The 25,235-nt window shown below is 38.3% G+C and overlaps 1 protein-coding gene across 1 annotated transcript in view; it reads right to left on the bottom strand.

Annotated features, from left to right (window-relative positions):
• Positions 1-25,235, bottom strand: part of AIG1 (androgen induced 1) — a 233,898-nt gene that overhangs the window by 169,448 nt on the left and 39,215 nt on the right. Inside the window, exon 2 of the mRNA XM_030853304.3 lies at positions 115-270. Within this exon, the coding sequence (XP_030709164.2) occupies positions 115-270 (156 nt within the window). The remainder of the gene's footprint in view (positions 1-114; positions 271-25,235) is intronic.

Raw genomic sequence — 25,235 nt, 5'->3', positions numbered from 1 at the left:
TGTTATGGCAGCCCCAATACGGAAGCCTAGAATGAGCCCTTTTCTCCCTCTTAGAAGTCTGATGTAAGACCCAAGTTTCTTTCGTGGTTAAATGCTTTTGTACGTCATACTCACAATCCCAACAGGAAAGGCCAATACAGCCAGCATCCAGTCCCGGAGAGAGATGAGCTTCTTGAGCTGCCTCTCTTGTTCTTGGCTCCCACTTCCTCTAGTCAGGAGACTGGAAAGATCGGTCAGCACACAGATGCCAAAAAAGACAGCTTGAATAACCTGGAGGGAGACAATGATTGGTATTAGTCAATAAGATCAAAAGAAACCCAAGCTGTAGGACAGCAAACAAGCTACACCTCTGCAACATGACACAGGGTAAAAGAGGATCAGATGCACACTTCAAGAGCTATTAGCCCTGCAAACCGAAAAAGAGTCAGACATTTACAACTTGCTACCATAGGTGAGAAAATTCATCTTAAAAACACTGCTTCCATTTTTGCACACCTAAGGACAAATGCAAAACATGCATGGACAGAAAGGGGTATCAGTTCTCAAATGACATGTCCCTTATTTTAAAACATCACATCTGTGGTTTAGTAATATTGACTAGTGTGATTTAACAAACATCTAAAAAGTGCAAAGAAAAAGACTTAAAAAAGATCAGTAGGGCTTCCCTGGTGGTGCAGTGGTTAAGACTCCGCCTGCCAATGCAGGGGACACAGGTTCGAGCCCTGGTCCGGGAAGATCTCACATGCCGCGGAGCAACTAAGCCCGTGCGCCACAACTACTGAGCCTGTGCTCTAGAGCCCGTGAGCCACAACTACTGAGCTCACGTGCTGCAACTACTGAAGCCCATGCACCTAGAGCCCGTGCTCCACACAAGAGAAGCCACCGCAATGAGAAGCCCGTGCACCGCAACGAACAGTAGCCCCGGCTCACTGCAACTAGAGAAAGCCTGCATGCAGCAATGAAGACCCAACACAGCCAAAAATAAATAAATAAAATAAATAAATTTTAAAAAGATCAATAATAAACGAGACAATTTAGTCTGAATGTGAAGAAACCTTCCTATGATTTAATCTCTTAGAGTCAAAATTTTTTCTACCAAAGGAAGTGGTAGAAAGCTTCTAGTCCTTGAGTCATAGAGAAATCAACTGAATACAATAATCAGGACTGAAATGGAGCAATTTTCTGTTGTCAAACTTGAACTAAATGACCTCCTTCTCAGGTTTTCAATCTTTATGAAATAAAATCTGTCCAAAGTAATGTAAACTTAGATACCCACACCATTTTCCCAAATAATGTACAACAACCACTTGTACATTCCCCAATCAATTACAAATTGAATTACTGACATCAGCTATGTTTACTTGGACTATCACAGAGAGAGAACATTGAAACGCTAGAGCCCAGTTATTTGTGAAATTCCTAAAGTGGGGATAAAAGTATTGATGATCCCTTGCCTCGAGTGAAGGCAGGCAGCATACTGTAATACAGCTTGGCAGATGATAATTCAAATTACGGAAAGGGCAGAAAATATATTCCCTAGGCTCAAAGTCATACCCATTTAGCACCAAGAATAGATTCAGGGGAATTTTTCTGATTTCGTTTACAAGAAATAATTTACTGATGATTTATTTGTAAAAGATACAACTTTACTCATTATGTTTAGCAAACGTAACAAAATAATTTTTTTAGTGAATTATGATCTTGGCAGTGGAACAAGTCTGTGAAAGCTCTGTTCCTTCCTGAGGCACAGAACAAAGGGAAGAAGGACCCTCAAAGTTACCCTCAGCAAAGCACTGACATACTCAGATGGTTAAACTCTTATCTTAGCCACTTTGAAAGTTCCCAGTAATGGAGATTCCACCACCAGTTTTAGTCAAATAAACAAAAATCCTGCAGTATTTTTTACGTCTAATACACCAGGCTCTTCTGAACTCAACAGATCCTGCTATTATCAGTCATTCTTAGTCAGAATAATGTTCTATTCTTCTTCATAATTTAGGCTATCTTTTGCCTTCAATGACGTAGGGGTTCTTGCTTTTCTACAACCAGAAAAAACAGAGGAGAAGTTAAGACTGCCACCTTGAGCATGGCACAATTAAAGTGTTGTCAAGAATCATGCTGTGATGACCAGAAATGATTTAAATGACTCAGAGAATAATTTCCTACTTGGGAAAATTTTCCATAGCACATCTTAGGACTTTAGATGTTAGATCTTTATGTCAACCCTAATGGGGGTTGAGAAACTGGAGTGGCCATACTGGGGAATAATAATCTCTATGACAATCTGGCAGTGAACATATTAAAAGGTGTCCTACCTGATCGATAACCAGGGAAATGCAAATTTAGATAGCATTTCTCATCCATGTAACTACTCACAATTTAATTCTGAGAGTACCAAGTATTATAAGGATGGAGAATAACCAGAATCCTTATGGTGGGAGTGCAAATTGGGAAAACCATTTTGAAGAACAATTGGCAATATCTAGTAATTTAAAGATGCATATACTCTTTTATCTAGTGACTTCACTATGAAGTCACATTTACATGAAAGTTAAATTTAACATTCATTGCTTCAGAAAAATGGCACAATCTAAATATCTCTTAATAGTTGACTAGATAAATAAATCATGCTATAGTCACACAATGGAATTCTAAGCACACATCAATTTTTCATTCTCACAACAAAACACTAAACAAACAAAAACGGAAACAAAAAATGCTGCGTATTGACACCATTAAAATAAATTTCAAAAAATGCAAAGATAAATTTAAAGATGCATGTATATGAAGTAAAATATGAAGAAACACATGGAATTAATAACAGTAAATTTAGGTACCTCTACAAGGAGGATAAGATTGAGGAAAGCACACAAGGGCCTCAACTATATCAGTATTTTATTTCTTAAGTTGATTATTGGGTATACAGAAGTGTAATCAAATGCTGAAAATCTGTGAAAAAGAGGAAATCTTGAAAGTCACTACAGAAAAAAGACATCATGTACAGAAAAGTAAAGATAAAAATTATCTCAGACTTCTTGTATAAAACAACACAAGCCAGAAAACAGTAAAATGATATCTTTAAAGTGCTTAAGGGGGAAAAACTGTCAAAGGTGAAAGACATTTTCAGACAAATAGAAGCTGAGAGAATTCATTGCCAATAGCCTTTCACTATAAGAATGTAAAAGGAATTGAGAATATGATACCAAATATAACTTCAAATCTACACTAAGCAGCGACAGTTGCTAAAATAGTAAATATGTGGATAACTATAAAAGATTTATCTTCTAATTTGTTTTAATTTTTAAAAGATATTGACTATTTAAAGCAAAAATATAACAATATACTGTGAGGTCTTAAACATAGTTAGAAATAAAATTATGACTATAATAGTACAAAAGACAAAAAGGAATGGAAGGCATACTGCTGTTGAATTCTTAGTTACATATAAGGTGGTATAATATTATTTGGTAGAAGACAGTGATAAGTTAAAGATGCATATAGTAAACCCTAGAGTGACCACTGAAACAACAAATTTGGCAAACAACATTTGCCAAATTTAGAAGATTAATGGTACTATGAAATCTTATACTTCTCTACAGCTGATTCCTTTTCTTACTCTTTTTATCCACTGGTGTCATCTAACACAGCAGTCCCCTCACTATTACCTGTTGGCTACCCTGTCACTGTCTGTAGGTCTCTCCACTGGCTCTCCCCTGCTTATGACCACAGTATGGCCGCCATGCCTGAACTGCTGTGGAAGACTTCCCCAAAGTGAGTATGTGGAAATCAAAGAAAGGAGGTACCAAAAACAATTTTCACCTGATTTCCAAACATCAGGAGACAGAGAGAGAATTGTTGGGTTTTCTTAGGGTTGGTTTTTGTTTGTTTGTTTTTGTTTTGTTTTTTTAACACACACTGGCTAATCCTCAAAATGTAATACCTAAAAATTATGGAACAGGCCATCATTCCCTGCAGAGAAGCAAGGATTGACTTTTGGTTATTTGCTAGTTTAAGAAGCAGTTAGCCAGAACTGTTAAACCATTTTAGATTTCTGCTACTTTGTTAAAACTTGATTTGAGCTGACAGCTAACAAATCACATTAGAGACATTTTACTCTTTTGCCTATATATATCATGTTGTCCATTGTAACTTAAAATTCATTAAGTTAAGAATGTGAAAGTCACATGGAGATGCACAAGTGAATCTTACGTAGGATTACCTTGAAGCATTATTCAGCCCCAGCCATTCTGCAGAGCTGGCATTTCCAAACCATCAACCCAGCATGACACATATACACCATCTGGCTTTGAGTTCTTAGCAGGCTGGTTGCTCTTATTATTTTGTATCATCATGTGTAAAAATGAAGTGGTCAAATGTACCATATCTCTCCAAGAAATATAAATAGAAATCTATCAGAATGAAAAAAAAAAATCCCAGGATATTTTTGAGTCATTCTAGCATTTGCTCCTCTAGAATGTTCTCTACTGTTTAATTCACTCTGCATCTTCTCTCCGCCCCCTCAATTCTCCCTGTCAGAAATCACAACTTGTTTACTGAGTCATTTTAGGTTTAGGTTCATTTCCACAAATGTGGAAATGTACCAAAGTTCCATTCATAGCTTTATCTTTTTTACACGAGTTGTTTTTATTAAATTAATTTAACATTATTTTCCTTTTTTCTCTGGAATGCACTAAACTATTACAATTCTGTTTGTACTAGAGGGCAAATTCATTAAATTTCTAACATTTACTCCCAAACATACATGATATAGTTTATCCAGAATGGGTTTTATTTCACTTCACTAGGTCATCTTCGATATCCTCATTTATATGTAATTGTACCAAAGCTACAGTCTATATATCAAGTTATATCATTACTTCAGTTGTTAATTTTTACATTTCAGCCTAATTGGCCAAACTCAGGCAAGAACCAAGGATGCACCAAAATAAGAAAAGCAGCACCTTAAGTAAGAAATGGAATCACTATTTGTATGAATTTTTAAAGACAGTACAGCTGTCTTGACCTTTGGGAGTAAGATTTCCAGTAACTTGTATCTATCACAAACTGCGTTTTGACTATATTGTACTTTCATAAGATTAATGCAAAGAGTACCACAGTGTTTGTTTTGAAGACTTTGCTTAATTTAAAGTTAATTTTAGACACGGCAGACAGAGGAAATAAGAAGGCAGAACTCTGAGGGGTGGCAATGAAATTGGAGTGACGTGGATCATGGAATGAAGGAAAACTGTGGAGAGAACAGATGGGAAAAAGGCAGTGAGATTTATAGGTGTCATAAGGGAAGGCCTAAAGGAGTCTTCTGTATGAGGACAGAGCAAGGGGAGATGATACAGAAGAAATGAAAAATCTATCTAAACTCTTTTGTAATTAGTGTACAATATTATGTATAGTAAATGTACATGTAATCTAGAAAAGAATAGTAGAATAGAAAGAAAGGAAAGAGAGAGAGAGAGAGAGAGGAAGAGAGAGAGAGGGAGGGAGGGAGGAAGGAAGAAAAGAAAAGATAAGAAAAGAAACGTGACGCATGCCCATGTAACATACATGGATGTCTTGTATCTGTGTAATTTCTCCTATGCAGAAGGGTGAATAACACATTTGGAAAAATGGTGTGAGTTGGAGGTCTTCCTGTATCTCACACAGTCATATATCATGTGGTACTGTATAGCATAAACAGTTATTTTATTGTCAGTTCATAAAAATTTCAATGCAGTTCTTGCCTAAAAGCAATCCATGGCAATTTGTGTGTTCAGTGAAGAGTGAATTTGACTGAAAGGAGTTAAACACCATGTTGAAAGAATACAAGAGCTACAAAATAGCAATACCATAACACACAATCTTCTAAGGGACTCCCCCTCCATTCCACAAATGCCTTACTTTTTAATACTGCGCAACTCCTTCTTATTATCAAGATCAAGAGTGAATCCCAAACGTATTTCGACACCAAGGGGCAGTGACTCAGTATGAAATCAGATGACTGAATTCTGCAAGGATTCTTTTGCATTTGCTTCCAGTGCCTTCCTTGACTGAGACATCTGAACATCTGTGGCAATACTACAGTATACAGTCCATCAGTTACATGGAAGCCATGATCAGTTACACGTTTGAATGTTACTCTGTAGAGAAATAAATGCATTTAAAAGCACCACAAGTTCTCTCTGCCTCCTTCATCCACTTAGACTATACCCATCAGATGTACTGCCTGGTGAATTTTCCGTTACTACCCTTGGAGAGAGTTAGCCTGAACAAGACAATACGGTTCTCTCACTCTAATGACTGTAACTTTATTTTTCTAAATCCGCCATTTAAGTGATGTGCTTTAAGCCCAAGCATTTTCAAGGAATCTTCACCACAAACATTTCTGAGGAGATGGACTCATTGCATCATCAAGCCCGTGGTTTTCAGAATGTGATTTAGAGTCCTTGCCCATGTACACAGACATTTACCTCATACTGCTCTATCTCATTACTGAAAATCGATGAGGTCAGCCATAAGTCACCACTGGCTAGCAATCCATTCAGACAGACAGAAAGAAAAATAAGCTTTTCAGTCAGAAATAATGCACTTAGATAAGCAGCTTTGGAAAGGAAAGCTTTTCCACAAAATTCGTTACAATATCACAGAATCATTTTCAATATCTAAGCAAGGAGAACAGTCATCTAAAGAAAACATTTGGATGTGCTTCACAAAGTGATGGGTGCAATCATGCCATGTTCCAGCACCATCCTGATAACAGCACTGCAGGGATCTTCCCAGAGATTCCATTCTAATCTGCAAATACGACAGAAAATTTCCCTCGGGTGTTTTCACGGTGCTACACTGACATTAGAAGTTACTCAAAACTTTTATAGGTTTAAAGATTTTTTTCAACTATTAGTATTAATCCTTTCAAATACTGAATTAAACACACCATTGATATATTTAACAAATATTTATTGATTACTACATACAAAACACTTAGTAAACTACTAACACAGACTATTAAATGATTGTACATTGTGCGGCAAACGTGAATGTACTTAGAAGTGTCTAACCTCTAACTTAGTGGCACCTGCATTTGCTAAATGCACAATAACAGTGGTGAACAGTTATTTAAAGAAAAAAATGTTGTAACTTTAATAACACAAATCTGTTCTGAAGTGCATTAAATTTTCTAACACTGTAAAATCGATTTTATCTGACTAAATTTTTACTTGTGGTAACAATTTACTGCAGCAGAAGATGATTTAAGTGCCAAACATAATCATTAGTTAAAGAGTTAGATAAATCTGAAACCTAAATAAAAAAGGACCTGAATTAAGACCAAATCAGATCTTAAGTAGTAAGTTGACATAGAATCATAACCCATGCACAATCTGTATATAACAAACTAAACTACATGTATTAAGAGCATATACATCTGCAGGTAAAGTTGTATTAATAAAGTCGATTAGGAAAACATGGCCCCTGTCCACAGACGTTTCTATTTTAATATTTATGAATCTATTGATTTTGATATAACGTTGAGTCTACATAAAGACTATGTCTGCCTAATTGTAGACAAATACTTGGCAGGGAACTGAATGGTTAAAATACTCACAAAAGCAGTTCCCTGTTTCTAGATGCTGCCTTCTGCCTTCAGAAACAGGGTCTTCCACACAAAGCTTCTGGATGGGCTCTGAAAGGTCTCACTCCCTAACAGATAATATTTTCTATTTTTAACTCAAACTGGCCATTGTTGTACCACATTAATTTGTTTAATATATCATTTTGAAGTTTACTGGTGCAGAGACTGAAAGGTATAAGATGAACCATTCTTTTCATTTCTATTCTCCACTAGTTCCTCTATGACTCCATAATATTTTGCCTCTAGATTAAGAGTATTTAGAAAATCCCAGGGTTCTTATAGTTTGAGAAAGTATGAAGCTAGTGCTGGAAGGGTCCTACCGCCAATCAACTCAAGTGCCAATGTAAAATCTAGAAAAAATGAAAGGTCTCTAAGACATTTTATAATTACATTAATGATACAGAAAAGTCTGATAATATCAATTGTGGAAGATGATGTGGAACAATGCTAGAGGGAGTATATTTTGGTTCAATCACTTTGGAAAATAATGGCATTATCTAGTAAAGTTGAGGATGCATATACCTATGAATGGTCTTATGTATGTCTCCTGGTACCTAGAGTATACAACATGGAATGAAAATGGAGTTTTAGGTATATGCTTCTGTCCTTCAGATGGGTATGAAATTTTTAAAAGTTAGAAGTGGTACTGTTATTAGGAAACTAAGAAATACATTACAGTTCTCAATTACTTAGGTAACAAAGTAAATACGACCATTACTTTCTTCACAAAGTTATCACCTTATGTTTCTATTGAGAAACAACCTATTCTTATAGCTTTAAAATAGTTGACCCTTGAACAACATGGGTTTGAACTGCCCGAGTCCATTTATACACGGATTTTTTTCAGTAGTGAATACTACATACTACATGATCCGCAGTTGGGTGAATCCACAGATGAGGAACCTTGGATACAAAGGGCTGACTATAAAGTTATACATGGGTGTTTCTATTGCATGGGGTTCGGCGCCCCTAACTCCTACCTTATTCAAGGGTCAACTGTAACTTAATGGACATAATTTTGAGTCATAACTAAATTGTAACACGATTTTCTTGTACTTTACAAACTGGTGACATTTAGAACACTGGATGTGTAAGTTTATGCTAGGTTTTATATTTTTTGTTGACTTTTTTTAAGTAGGGTAAGTTTAATATAAAGAATGATTAGGCTATCATAGGAGAGTATTAGATGTAAACAGAATGCTAGAGGGTGCCCCAGGGCTCAGGGAGAGTACCCAAGGAAAGAAGAACTTGGAAGAAGCCCCCTCCCCAAGGATGGGCTTCAGACCTCACTAGAGAAGGTGTGTTTGCAGCCAGTTGGATGGTGGAGAAATTCTCCACCAAGAAGCAGCCTTCCCAGGTAAAGGGGGCCTCTGCTGATGGGCAGGTGCACAAGAGTTGAGTGACCACTGTGGGCAGGAGACCTGGTGCAGGTGGTGCTCTTGTTGGAAGAGCTGCAGGGACTCCACGTTCCCTGCCTGTGGCTGGGCCAGAACGATACTAAATGTCCTTCTACCCACACAGCTGACCACTGGGGCAGCAGCTGGAATCAGTAAGTGAAGCTCCATCCTCCTGCAATGTTCCTTCAGTGCCCTTTACTGAGAAAGCTCAACATTATCCTCAATGTGAAGGAGAAATGCTTAAAAAGTTATGGAAGAGCAGGTATTATAGGGTGAATTTGGAGCCGAGAGACAATAGATATCTCATTTAATTCACCATGACTTCCCTGATATTTAATAGTGTTGCTGACAATATTTTAGTTATTCTAATGAAATGCTAAGAATGAGGGAAGGACATTTGCTTTTAATTACTCAGATAGATGGTCTGACCTATCTCTTGACTTTGGGTCATTTAATTATTTTATGCCACCTTCTATAGATAGTACACCAGGAAAACTGATGGAGATATTATTGTAACACTTTAAATATGATGCAACATTCAAAGTGGTCAAATTTGCTACTAATTTGTGGTACTTGTGTTCAATAGAGAAGGCTGAAGTGAAAGACCAGAGCTAAAATTTGCATGCATGTTGAAAATTAACCAATCTCTACCATACCTTTCCTATTCATATCTGAATTGTTTATAATGACAAAAAAAATCAAACAACCCAAATGTGCACAGACTCAACCATGGATAAACAGAGGTATTAAAAAAAAAATACAGCAGTGAAAATAAATTACCTAGAGTTACATATATCAACACAGATGACTGCACAAGCATAACACTGAACAATAAAAGCAAATCTTAAAAGACCGAAAAAGTATCACACTATTTAGATAAAGTTCTAAAAGAAATGAATAAAAAACAACCCCACAATATTAGACCAGGGACACACATGTGGTAAAACTATAAGGAAAAGCAAGACAAGAATAACAATAAAATGCTACCTAGAGCAAGTTAGAGTCCCCCTCTCCCTGCCCCAATATGCATTTCAGGTCACCTTTTATTTTTTTTGCCACTTGATTCAAGTGTAATGAAATCATCATTAGTGTTGCTGTTTTATAAATGCCTGACTTTCTTGTAGACACATGGCGGCAGGGTTAGGTTTTAGTTCAATGTCGTATCCCTAGAGACTGGCACAACATCTGGGGTGTAGTATTAACACACATTTACTAATTACAGAATTAACGACAGTGGCAAAGACAGCTGAGTGGAGAAGAGAGGGGACCTGACTTGGGGCCAGTAGAAGGATGGCCGGGAAATGCTGGGGGCCCTATAAAGAAGGAGATCACACAGCTATATTTCAACTGAGCTGCACTGTTTTATTACAGGTGTCCCCCGCTCTCCGAAAGTAGAGTGTTCGTATGAACCTCTCAAAAGCTGAAAAAGTAAAGCAGAGAAGCAATTACCTTAGGACACATCTTGCTAACAGATGCACAAAATAAACTGACATAAAGCACAGATGCTCACAGACACAGTTCAAAGCTATGGTGGCTTGATGCTGTGATACTGAATGTACTTCCAGGGGAAGAAGCTTGGCAATGCCATTCTCACTGCTCAGGAGCATCTATAATAACTAACTGTAAAACAAATGCTAAACGTTCTTTCCACTTTTCATCTTTTTTTTTTCCATAAAAGTGAAAGTCCTCTATGGATTTCTTTCAGTTAGGGAAAACAGGTACTTTCATAAAAGCCAAGTGGTGTACAGTGAGCTCTGGAAAATCGGGGGGTACCTGCAATTTTTTCCAGTCGTGCTCAGTGCCCCAGTCACAAGGCACGTAAACGGACCTAAAGGGTATGAGCGTCGGCCAGGCAAACCCACAAGGTGCTAGGGCAGTGAGGGTGCCCGGAGCTGAATAACTAAAGCGCTAGATCACAGGGTTTAGAGTGGTTAGAGAAAAACAGGGGAGGGATACAGCATGAGCTATTTTTTGGCGGCGGGGATGAGTCACAGGTCCGGTAGGAGTGAACACGTTGAATGATGGGAGACTGTGATCCAAGAATGAGCTAGAGGTCAAGCTGTTCTCAATGACCAGCAGACCCAGGGATGGCTGTGGCAAGAGGATCCTGGGTGGTTATGATAAGAGTCAGGGGAGTTGAGGAGAAAAAAAGTACCGTGAGGAGGGAACTTCATGCACTGATGTGATTGTAAATGTCTGGGACAAAGAAAAATTAAAAAAGAATTTGGAACCAAAATGCGCAGAAGCATAGGTTCTAAAAAAATATCAGAGATAATTTAGAAACCTATCAATTAAGTGTATCAATATAAAATATATGTTTATAAAACAGTGAACAGCAACTGAGCGCCTTGCAGCAATAGAAATACAAGCAATGGCATTTTTCCTTTCAGTTACATTAAGGTAATACATCTTCTTTTGACTTTGTCACATTTCTGTTCTCATAAACATACAAAGTGTGTGTTTAAAAGCTAATAAATAGTAAAAACCCACCAGCAGCCAAGGCTGTACACGGACAGAACAAAAGAAAATAATGAATATACCCCATAAAGGGGTAAAGGCAGTCTCATCACTTTTATTGTGGATGGGATAATGAAGGAAAATCCAAAATCTTCTGGAGTTCCGACAGGTATTAATAAAAATACACAGTTCTTCTTCTAAAAACAGTATTCATCTGGAAACTTCTCCCGACAGATTCCGATTCAGTACCACCCATTAAGAAATCAAAATAAATTTAAAAGTATAAAATCAAGGAGAAACAGCCTAAGAGTTCCAAAAACTCAGAAAACACATATTTTATGTTGCTTCATAAGGTACATTAACTTTGAAAGCTAGCAATAATTTCCTCACCAGAATAACAGATAAATGAAAATAATCTGTTGCTGGTTAGAAATCAGAAAGTATACTAAATTTTATATCAGGAAGCACACTAAAATTTATAGATGGCTGTCTTTTTTTATTTTTCAGGATCATTTTCTTAAAAAATAATTAATTAATTATTTATTTTTTAAACATCTTTATTGGAGTATAATTGCTTTACAATGGTGTGTTAGTTTCTGCTTTATAACAAAGTGAATCAGCTATACATATATATATCCCCATATCTCCTCACTCTTGCGTCTCCCTCCCACCCTCCCTATCCCACCCCTCTAGGTGGTCACAAAGCACCGAGCTGATCTCCCTGTGCTATGTGGCTGCTTCCCAGTAGCTATCTATTTTACATTTGGTTTTGCTGTGTCCTTACATGGCAGAAGGGTCAAGAGACCTCTGTGGGGTCTCTTTTATAAGGGTACTAATCTCATTCACTAGGGCTCCATTATCATGACCTAATCACCCCAAAGATTCCACCTCTTAATACCATCACCTTGAGGGTTATGATTTCAACATATGAATTTCGGGGGAGGGAGACACAAAAATTTAGTCCATAGAAAACGTAAAGTTGTAGTATGCTCACTCATTCTGAAGGAAAAAATATCTATACGTTTCATTCTTAACATTACATGGATGTTCAACTTACAGTCAATAAGTCTCTTGATCAGAATGCAGCAGCTGAAGGTTGATGTTTCAAACTGGTAAATGCTAGAAGAAATCACGTAGAAATATGGTGGGCAAATAACAGCTAATCTAGCCATCTTTTCTGTTGTGACTGACATGAGATGCTAGAACTGAATTGAAAATCGTATCTACAGGTGTTCATCAAATTATGTCAAATTTATAGATTGACCACGAGGAAGCTTATGTATAGTATATATAACATCTGCTTTGGCTATTTTAAAAAAATCCATTATTGATTTTGAGCCCAGGACAGAATATACTTTTGTGACAACAAAATATTATGAATGAAATCTCCCCAAATGAAGAATCAGAAAAATCTTTCTTTTTAGTGGCCTTCTTTTCCTTTGTTATGCTGTGATTGTGCTAATCACACCAAGCAGTGCTCTGAACAGGGTTTACAGGTAGGGACGAAGGCCTCTGCCCAAGACTCTTTATCTAGGTACAAGCCTCAAATCCCAAACACTGGAGGAAGAAGGGATAAGCCACTTAGATAACTAAGTCCAAAGTGTTCATGAGCTACTGCAAACACGTAACTGTTTTCCCCTTTATCTTAAGTGAAGGCTCCACAGTTTTGCAAAGCCTACCTTCCTCTGGGAGTATAGGAAGCGTAGTGCTTCAGTGCTGTTCTCTTCCATCCACAGTATATGCATCTATCATGATCAGGACCAGCTGCCTGTGCGCTTCTGGATTAGTGGTTGTTACCCATGCGCAGAAGTGGATTTTACTCCACTTAACTCATAACTCAGGTATCGCTCTAGAGATGGATACATCTTGAGAGGGCAGCATATTATGAAAATTATTCCATACTTTTGAATTGCTTTGTCTTCCAAAACCTTTGATTTAAAGATATATGTGGCAGAGTTTATGACATGTTTGATATTTAAATGGAGCACATATGGGCAAAAATCTAAGTTGCTCTGGTAGCCAGCATGCTCCCAGACATGAACTTAGAAATGTGTTACTAAGTGATGAAGAGAAAGTACTATGAAAATTCTTTCTTTGGAACTCTCTCCCGAAGCTCCCTATAGGGGTGGCATTGGCAGTGTTTTTCTTTAGGTCTCTCATTCCCTCTTTGTTGTAAAACTCTTAATAGGATATTATGATTTCGTTACTTATTACCACTACCAAATCATAAGGCAATAAATGATAGGTCTTGGGGTTATGCTACTAAATTAATTCCTTTGTTTAATTCATTTTTATTTTTTATGTTATTGTAGTAAGAACACTTAACAGGAGATCTACCCTCTTACCAATTTTAAGTGTACCACACAGTATTATTAATTACCGGCACAATGTTGTAAAAAAGGTCTCTAGAATTCATTCACCTTCCGTAACTGAAACTTCATACCTGTTGATTAGCAACTCCTCATTTCCCCCTCTGCCCACCGCCTAGCAGCCACCATTCTACTCTCTTCTATGAATCTGATGATTTTAGATGCCTTGTGTACGTGGAATCATGCAGTATTTGTCCTTCTGTGACTGGCATATTTCACTTAGCATAATGTGTCAAGCTACTAAACTAAGGTCTTTAAATTGAATAAATATAGTCAACATGTGAAAAGGCTCTCTATAGATACATAATGACAAAAGCATGTTTACACAAACCATTTTCTGGAAGGTGTCTTTTATATAGAAAAATTGGCCCCTGTCTTAAGTCCAATCAACAGGTCTGTCTTACCTTAACGTTGAAAGCATATTGTAAATAATGTATACATCTATTTTAGTAATATTATAATCTCTGTGGACCCAAATTCCTTTGGTGTTTTTCCAAATCACATAGTAAATACAGAGATTGAGATGACTACTTCTACTTGAACACTATAATGAAACATTCTGCACAGGGCTGCAGGTAACCAGCTCCAGTGATGCCCAAATCATCTTTGTGCCTGAATCAATCTCTGATAGGAAAATACTTTAAATTTTTCATGTCATGAGGACAACATTTAGAAAAAATGTGTGTGTGTGTGTGTGTGTGTGTGTTTGGTAGTCACCACAATTGAACAGGTTGTAAAGGCTATACATGAAATATACCCCAATCAAATTTTGCACCCAAAATCATGATATACTGCATTTTTCCAAAAGCGTGTTACAGTAATATAATGATCATCTATATGGTAGTCTACAACATCTAATGTGCTTTTATATAGTTGTTATGCAAGTTGGCCTTTCCCCCTTTCCCACTGGATATCCCTTCTCAGTCTCTTTGCTAGTTCCTCCCAAACTTCTCAACCTCTAAACTCTGCGTACCCCAGGGCTCAGATCCTGCACTGCTTCTCTTTTCCAGCCACATTCACTACACTGGAGATCTGATCCAGTCTCCTGACTTTGAATACCATCTCTGCGATAAGGACTCCTATCCACAGTTACATCTCTAGCCCAGACCTCCCCCTTGAAGTCCAACTATCTATTCTACATCCTCACTCGAATGTTTCAAATAGGCATCTCAAAGTTCACAGGTCCAACATCAAACTCCTTGTGTTCCCCCATAAAGATGCTCCTCCCACAGTCATCCTCATCTCCATGGATGGCAACTTTGACTTCATAGTAACGCAGCCCCCAAGCTCTGCTCATGCAATTCATTAGCAAATCCTGATGGCCCTAGTTTAAAAAATCATCTCCGGAGTCTGACACTTTGTACCACTTCTAGTGCTACCTCCACGGTCCGTGTCACCACCAACTCTCCCCTAGATTGCTGGAAAAGCTCCCATCTGACCACCTTGCTTTTCTGCCTTTCTCCACTCTATCCTCCACAGCAGCCAGAACGAGGTTGTGAAAAGTCAGATCATGTCACTCTGCTCAAAGTCCTTCAAAAGCTTCCTATCTCATGTGCAGTAAAAGCCAAAGTCCTCAATAGCATGTTCCACAAGGCCCTTCCCTGTCTCCTGCCACTGGCCCCCTCCCTCACCCTGCTCCAGCCCCAGTGCTCTCCTCTTTGGAGCCTCTAAACTTGCTGTTTCCTTGAACTACTTACTCACTGTCTTCATTCAAACATTAGCTTGCAGTGAGGCCTTCCCTGTAACTCTCTGTAAAATGTCCACCCCTCCTCCCCAGTGACACTGCCTAGCTCTCTTCTCTGCCTTTTCTTTTTCTTTACAAGAAACATTTTTTATATCCTCCCCTTTCTCTCCCTAGAATCTGATATCCTTGAAGGTTGGGATTTGTTGTATATGTTATCCCCTGGAGCTCAATAAATACTTGCCAAATGAATGAATGAATAATCAAATTTTAACTCTTTTTGTCTTCTTGCTTAGAATACGGTGGCCTGGCCTGCTCAAAATCATTCAACCAGTATGTTTTGCAGGCTGACTGTGAACCCAGGTCTTTTGATAGAAAGCTCATCCTCTTTCTACCAATGCTTGCTAATTAACTTGTAATACCACATTCTTACCATCTCAGGGGGTGGGCCTGGTTTTCTGATTACTCACTTTTAACCCCAAATATCTACCAGTGCATGTCTCAACAGAAGAACATAAAAAATGTTCACTCAGAGAAGATGGTAACCACTTCCTGTCTATATTGTGAGCCCATCAAGGACAAAGATTATATTCTATTCATTCTCAAATCACCAGTGCTTGGTTCAGTGCCTGGAACAAGGCTGGAGCTAAATGTATGCTCAATCAAGAAGGAGAACCATATTAAGCTAACCCTAACCAGGAACATCGAAAATGTTGACAGTACATCTGACAGGTGTCATGGCATTCTGCCCCTTGCTCATTCACGGGGCAGCCAGGACACCTGATGGGAACTCTGTTACTTTACGAATCTACAGTTGCAATAAATGAGGAAGGCCGAACCCTGGCTCTTCAGCAAAAATTATATCCTTGGTCAATAACAGTGTGGTCAACCACAGGTACTTACTTTGTGCCAAGACCTTTGCCTGGCGCTTAACAATCTTATTTGACTGCCACAAGAGTCCTTTAAGATAGGCATTGTATCACCATTTTACAAACTGTAACTATATAACTATGAGAGGTAGAGTGAATTCCTCAAGCCTGTGTACATTCCGCTATCAGTCAGTCTTGGAATTAGCCCTCTTGACTTCTACACAATGTTTTATGCCCTCACACAAAAGCTTCTTTTAAATATGAAAGATAATAGGCATTATATTTGCCTTGCCTCCCAAGGTATAAAAGAAAGCAAATATTCTGGTTCTGAAACTTACAGCTTTCTGTTAACATTTCTCCACATTCTTTTACATTGACTTAATTCTTATTTCAACACTGTAATAGAAATGGGGAGTTCTAAACGAGTACAATCTTTCAGGGATGTAATTTGAACAGATGAATCAAAAGTCTTTAAAATATTTTTATAAATGCATCTTACTGGGTCACAAAAACTTACAGACAAGAATGTTTATTTCACTGGAGTTTATACTATTAACAATCTGGAAATTGTTAAACTGACCAAAATGACGTATTTAAAACTTGAAGGAATGGTGGGATGTTTATATATCCTTGAAACATCATGTCTTTGAACAATAGTTAACAACTTGTGAAAATACTCATATAATCAAGTGTGAAAAACAAGTAACAAAAAGTAACCACAGATGACTATAGTTAATGATATTGTATTGCTTATTTGAAAGTTGCTAAGAGAAGGATCTCAAAAGTTCTCATCACACACAAAGTAACCATAACCGCAACAGCAACGACTAGTATAACTGAATGCTGACTGTGTGCCAGGCACTGAGCTAGGCTCTCTACTAACCCATCTCATTTAATCCTCACAATAACTCCAGGAGCCAGGGACTCCAATAATCTCGATATTACAGATGAGGGAATACAGGCCCAGAAAGATATCCGACATAGAGCATGATCTCAAGTTTTTGTAAAACATACAAAGAAACAGAGACCTAAAAATACAGGTTTTAGTCAGGATACCTGAACCAATCGATGGACATGATACTATAAGGGTATATAGTATGCCAGGATGCTATGTTCTAGTGATGGACTACCAGTAAGCTGACATCCATTGAAAATCTTATCACAGTTTAACTGACTTTTTCAAGGGGAAAAATACACACTTACAAGCTGAACATTTTATTCAAATTATAACTCACTATGTCTAATCGGTAATAAAAATAGTGCTGGCCTCATATTTGCTTGTATTCTCTTTCTTTCCCTGCCATCACTTTCACCTTTGTGCATTTTCTTTCCCACATATTTTAAAGTGGAATCAGAGAAGTTTTTCCATTCATATTTCTGAGAACTTGTTGAAAACTTGTCATGAAAACAGCAAGCTAAAGCATAAACTAATTATGTCAAAGGTTCTCACGGTATTTCCCCTTAGGAATTACCTAGCATTGTTTGAAACTAGTTATACTGTTTTTCAGGAGAAAAAAACAAGCATTAAATTGACTATCCCTAGAAGAGTTTTGAAAACAGGTATGTTTTGATAGCTCGGCTTGAAGGTGTACTTTCTATGAACTTTCCTGCTATTCAGGGCTAGGAAGTAGATGAAACAATTACCTGTGTGTCTGGGTGAGTTGTTAGATTGGGATTTGGTTTGTATTCAGATCAAGTTAAGAAAATGTTTACAGTGCGTCTCTGTCCTAAGAGAACTCACAGAATCAACAAGTCGTTCCAGTACTTATTAGTGTGAGGGACACACCTACTGAATTAGCCTTGGGGAAGAAAAATCTTAAAAAGGCATTTAAAATTGTGGCTACCTGTATAGCCTGGGCTACTTTCTGGAAAGGAACAGTAGATTTGTTAATATATGTGGAAATACACAGGGCAGAATCTGGTTCTCCGACTTACCTCTTTCAAAGCTCTGATATTTATTTATGTGCTCACCATCCCAAACCACTAACATTTTAACACAAGCAGAAGACTAGCTCACATCTATGTTTTGCAAATGCTTTTACATCAACCTGGTATGCATTTTAATTTCAGTCCACCTAGTCTACTATTACTCATCCTTCAAGACCCGCTCCTCTCTCCTTGACAAAGCACAGCTGGAGGGATGACATACACCTTGGTGCTGAGATTTTATATTGTATATTGGTCTGTCCTTGAAGTTACGTCACTGTATTTAGGTGTTCATTTCTGTCTGGCTGCCCTAGAAGACCGAGCTTTTCCTGAAGAGGAGCATATGTCCTATTCATCTTTAGATTCTTAGGTCCATTTCACCTGCTTGAGTACTCAGCTGCTCTTAGCAAAGTTCTTTTTACACTCTGAACTTCAGTTTCCTCTTCTGTAAAATGGTCATAAGAATATATAACACACAGATTTACTGTGAAGATTTAATGAGATCTTGCACTTGGAAGCGCCTGCAACCTAGGCTCTCAATGACTGCTGACTTGAATTGCTGCAACACACATCAAAATAGTAAGTCAGAATGGAGCAAGATGCCTGAGACCTAGATCCTCACTACATGATTATCAGATGAATATAGCAAACAGAAACCAAAGGGTGTAGACCAGCGGTTCTCTGAGTTACAAGAACTTCAAATATATGATGAAAGCTATGGCCTTTCTTCCCCTATGCACACATACTCAATTTTGTGTGGAATTTCAGGAACTCTCCAAACCTCCTGAAGTTCATTCATGGTCCCTCAAGTATATAGGCATCAGAACAAGGCCCTACCACAGATAATCTTGTATACAGACTAGATTACCTTGGTCCAGATGAATTCAGCCTCCTTCTCTGACTGCTATAGTGTCAGTTCATCCTAAACTGCACAAGGCTCTGGCCACCCTCCAGGCCCAGTAGAACACCTATGGAATCACTCTCAACCATGAAGTGTCCTCTCCTCAGATATGGATAGAGGGAAACCAAAATGTGAAGATCCTGCTTTGCTGGATTGTTTTCTGGGATTTAACATTATATCTGAAAAAAGAACTAGACTGAACATTTCAAGGCTTTAGGTTCTTCTCATTCATCATAAAGGCAAACATTTACAAAGTCAGGGTGAACGTTTGTCTCAAGTAGGGTTGGGTTTTGGTCAGAGAGCTCCTGGGCACACAAAATAAGATGCTAATTCTCTCAAGTCTCCACTAAGCTTAATGCATATATATCTCTCTAGTCAAAATAGAGCTTAATGCATATATCTCTCCATCCAAACCTCATAATGTTTATTTACATGTTCTGGTATCAACTGTAAATATTTTAACTCCTATACAGTTCTCTGCCTCTGGAGATCTGAGGGACAATCTCAGGAGAGCAACCGGTAACACCGACTACAGTGTTATAGGGTTGCCAGGAATTTTCCTGGAGATGATCTTTACTCAGCGGATTATTTCCCCACACATTATTTCTCTAGAGGTCCCTTGTGTACACTTTAATAGAACTCTCTTAGATCTGGAATCAGGTGCCGCTTCTTCCGTTTTAAAAACACCTGTAACACGGCACTCATCAAACCACACAGTAATTACCTGTTAATGTTTCCGTTTCACCTTCTATATTGTGAGAGCCCATGAGCAAAGATGATGTCTTATTCATCTTTGCATCCCCAGGGCCTAACACAGTGCCTATTTATAAAAGCAACTGTGGAGGGAGAACACAAACATGAAAGGCATGTTTCTCGCCTTCAAGAAGTTCAGAGTGGGGGGGGGGATCAAAACAGATAAACACGATGCAATATAATATTAGAGTCGAGACTGGTGGGGAAGGATGAGATGAAGTCTCACTAGAGGGTCCCATCTGCGTTGAGTTCTGGAGAATGAGTAGGAGGTCAGAAGGAGGGTGACGGATGAGGAGAGGGCTGTGCCTGTTCTGGGCAGAAGCAGCAGCACTTCTGAAGGGCGAGCAGAGTGACGGAAGGGACCACGAGCGGTTCTGGAGAACTAACATCAAGAGAGGAGACAAGAGAAGTAGAGAGGGGCTCCAGTAGGACCCGGTTTAGAAATCCATGGTGAGGAGTTCAGCCTTTATGTCAAAGGAGAAGTAGAAGCCCTGTACGGTTTTAAACAGGGGAGCAACTCATTTCAGAGAGCTCACCCTGAGAGCAGATAACAGCTTGGAATGTGAGAATGTTGAACGCAGGGGAGCCAGTCAGGAGGCTGTTTAGGAAGGCCAGGTGTGAGGGGATGTGGGAACAGAAAAACAGTAGTGGATATGGAGAAGAAGACCGAGACTGCAGAATGTTGAGGATATTAAGGAGGAAGACTAGCCAGGATGATGTCACTGGACATGGGAGGAGAAAGGAGAAAGAGTCATCAATAACCACCTCCCAGTTTCAGGCCCACTGTAAAGGGTGCCATTCACCAAAATGCAGAGCATGTTACAAAGCATCCATTTTTGACATTAATTTTAAGGTGTCATTGGGGCACTAAATGGAGAAATCCAACGAGCAGCAGCTGGACAGAGGTGTTTGTGGCATAGGCTATTTCAAGACAGCCTCTGAAAATATCAGAATGCTGATTGATCGATGAAACCACAGAGATGAATGAGAGTTCACAATGAGAAAACTGAGTCTGAAGCTGGCCGTGTGTAATCCCAACATTTGCAGGACAAAGAGAGCCTGGAAAATGGCCTGATGAAGAGTGTCAGAGAGGGAAGAGAAAGACCAGGAGAGGATGATGAACGTCAAGGAAGCCATGACAGAAGAGCTCCATGGAGAAGGAGTATTTCAATAACCTCAAATACTGAAAAGAAGCTGAAGAAGTACAAATGTTTCCACTGAACCTGACAAAGAGGAGGCTTTGTGTCTTGATGAGAAGAGCAACTTCAGCAGACGTCAGGAGCCAGTGTGAGAAGTCATTTGGAGCTGAGACACTGAAGTCAGTGAATAAGAAATATTCTTTCCCAAAGCATGTCTGGGGAAGGGAAGAAAAACAGAAGAGTAGAGGGAATTCCAAGAGACTTCTGAAACTCTGAAGCAGTATGCTCTCACTGACTCATGCATGATTTATTAAATTTTGAAGATTTTTTTTTATTTAATGGGAAATCCACTTGATGGTAAATCCAACAAGTTTATCACTTAGTCACCTGGATAATATTTTGATCATTAATTATAAAATTTTTAATCTCTGGTGATTGGTGAAGTAAGTCAAAGATGTAGAAAGGTAGGTCTGGGATATAATTTATTTGTTTAGAATGGGCCTTTGCTTCAAGTCAATGAATTTGGTTCAGATACTTAAAATACACATTGGTTTCTTCATTCAACTATGCAATTACCCAAGACAGTAAGTCAGTCTGCTTCTCAATATTCTCTGTCATTCTTCCCACACCCATCTGCTGCTTTTAAGATTTCCAGAGATTCCATCTGGACAAGACATACTGCATCTCACCTACCTTAAACCACCAACCAAAAAATCCCCCACCTCCTCCTCAAGGCACAAGGGCACTTCCTCTCTTCAGCTTCAAAATAGTTTCTCCATAACATTTTGCTTAAGTTTGTGAGTCTAAAGGAAGATTTTGCTTCTATACAAACTAGAAGCAGCTCTCTAACCAAAAGGAGGGCACATAACTAGGAATAAAGCTAATAAAAGGTGTGTGAGACCACCACACAGAAAACCACAAAACTTTACTAAGATAAGGTTCAAGGAGCCCTAAAGAAATGGAGGAATATACTATGTTCCTGGAAGGTACAACAATGCAAAGTGTGAATTCTCCCTAAATGGATAACATTCAATGTTATTTCAATTAATAACCTAATTTTTGTGTGTAAAAAATGGCAAGCTGGGCTTCCCTGGTGGCGGAGTGGTTGAGAGTCTGCCTGCCGATGCAGGGGACACGGGTTCGTGCCCCGGTCCGGGAAGATCCCACATGCCGCAGAGCGGCTGGGCCTGTGAGCCATGGCCACTGAGCCTGCGCGTCCGGAGCCTGTGCTCCGCAACGGGAGAGGCCACAACAGTGAGAGGCCCGCGTACCACAAAAAAAAAAAAAAAAAAGGCAAGCTGATTCTAAAATTAAATGGAAATGCAAAAGGCCAAGAGTAATAAAAACAACCTTGAAGAGTAAAGTTGGAGAACTTACACTACCAGCTATCAAGATTTAATTTATAGTTACTAATTATAAGTGTGGGGCATTGGTGCAAGAATAGATAGACCAATGGAACAGAAGAGAATCCAGACACAGACAGACACATAAACAGTCACCTGATCTATAACAAAGCTGCCACTGCCATTCTTTGGGCAAAAGAACAGATATTCATATGAGAGAAAATGATCTTTGACTCCTACTTCCCACCAGACACAAAAATCACTACCAGATGGATGATAAATGTGAAAGGTGAAATGACAAACCTTCTGGAAATATAGCACAGGGGAATATCTTCATGATCTTGGGTTATATAACCATTTCTTAAAAGGGCAAAAGAAAGAGTGTACAGTAATGGAACAGATTAATAAATTGAGCTTCATTGAAAGTAAGAACTTCAATTGATCTAAAGGCACCATGAAGAGTGAAGACAAAATATCTTGAAAGAAAATATATTTGTAATATATATATATATATATACACTTCTGAAATAGGACTCCTATATATATGTATATGTATATATTAATATACATATACATATATACATCTATCCATATATTAATATATATGTATATATATTAATATATGTATTTTCAAAGCCTCCTACAAATCAGAAAAGAAAGACTACCCAAATTCTTTTAAATGGCAAAGGACTTTAACAGGCACTGCATAAAAGAGGCTATTCAAATAGCCAATAAGCAAATAAAAAATTTTAACATTATTAGTGATTAGAGAAATATAAATTAAAACACAATGAAGTATTAATGTATAACCCCCAGATAGCTAAATTAAAATAATAAAATAAAATAAATTTTTAAAAATTGGCACCATAAATTGTTGGTGAAGATATAGAATAACTGGAACTTTTAAACATTGCTGGCAGGAATGTAAAATTTTAAAGCCACTCTGGAAAACCATTTGGTAGTATCTACTAAACTAAACATAGGTGTAGTCTATATTAACCTAGCAATTCTACTCCTAGGCAGACATACACGTGCAACAAACACGTACACCAGCATGTTCATAGATGCATTACTCTTAATAGCTTAAAACTGAAACTGACCCAAAAGTGCATCAGCAATAGAAAGGAAAGTAAATTTTAAAATACACAAAGTAGAATCCTACACAGCAATGAAAAAGGAGAAATCACTGCTACATGCAAACACATGGATGAACCACACAGACACAATACTGAGCAAAAGAAGCTGGACCAACAAACCCGGCACAAATGCGTGATTCCATTTTTATAGAAACCAAGAACAGGCAGCACTAGTCTATAGTGATAGAGGCCATAAGAGTGGTTACCTTTGAGGGGGTGATGACAGGGAGGGGCCAAGGGTGGCTTCCGGGGTGCTGGTGTTTGATATCTTGATCTGGGTGGTGGTTACACAGATATGTTCCCTTTGTGAACGTTTGTTTGAGCTACTCATGTAAGATCTGTGCACTTCTCAGTATATCTGTTGTGCTTAGAAAATAAATAAATAAACAAAATAAAATAAACGAGTGAGTGAATAAATTTATAAATAAATGGGATACAGTAAGGAGGTATGGTCAAGTGTATGGAATCATGGCATTCCACACTAATACACCTAATAGTCCAGGGGTTTAAAAGGCATTTCTAACAGTAAATATCTCAGAAAGTTAAATACCTGCGTGTATACCACATATATGTGTCTGTTTGAAACTGGCAAAGGCAAGTGTTAATATCCTCACGTACAGTTAAAAGTGTAATTTTATACACCAGAGCCAGGTTCTGGGTCCCATCCAGCTGAAGTTAAGTAAGAATTCCCTGAGCTGCAAACTGCCCTTTTGTTTTGTATTCCTAGAAATAGAGGTTATATCAGGGAAAAGGAAAAGCAAGGAGTTCTATTTCGTTTGTTGCGCTATCATATAGACACCACGAATGACCATCAGGGTCAGAAGATGTCTTCCCTTTCAAGCCTTTTCACTTGGTTTTAGGTTTCTCGAGATAACTGTCCTAAATTGAGTAAATTTTTCTTAAATGTTATGTAGCAGGTAAGAAATCTCACAGAAAACTCTTACCTTCCATTTTCAGTAGAGTAAATCTGGAAGGTTCCTAAACTAGGTTTGACTCTCGAGCCTACAGCTCATTTTACAATAATCTCACACAGTAAACACAGTAGGAGAAAGCTGCCATGGAGTCACCTCTGACCACATAGGATATGATCTTCCCTGTACTCTGAAAATACTTTCTACTTAACTGTCAATTGAGAGATGTAATTCAGCATGAAAGCTTTTGTGCAGCCATTCTGACAAGTCGAAACATTTATGCAAAACATGTAACTCCAGTTAAAACAACAATAATTCAAGCACATAAATTTTCCGAGGGAAGTTTTCTGTAAAACCATGCTGTCCATCATCTGTTTAACCAGACCATGAATTTAATGAAAGTGTTTGTTCTTCATTTCCCTCTTTTAGAAGAAACAGAACCAACCAAACACAAAGAACCACAGGAACCAAAACACATGAAAGATGTTAAGCTAGAAGTGTTTCCAAGTTATCACGGTGTAAGGATACTTTAGTGATTTCCAAGTTTTGAGAAAAGACTTGTAACTCAGGGGTTCCGAGAACGAGTACTACAGAAGATATCCCTTCCACCTCTGATTCAGAATTCTTCTCCCCTTCCTTGTGTCCTTCTGAATCGTCTTGTCCCCTTCAGAGTCTTCACTTCAGGCTCTTTCCCCTCTGCTTTTCAGCCACTTGGAACAAAGGCTAAATGGT

This window comes from Globicephala melas, chromosome 14, assembly GCF_963455315.2.
Source record: "Globicephala melas chromosome 14, mGloMel1.2, whole genome shotgun sequence".
NCBI classification, from domain to species: Eukaryota; Metazoa; Chordata; class Mammalia; order Artiodactyla; family Delphinidae; genus Globicephala; species Globicephala melas.
The sequence above is the reverse complement of the archived record's forward strand: the minus strand, read 5'-3'. Positions and strand labels throughout refer to the sequence as shown.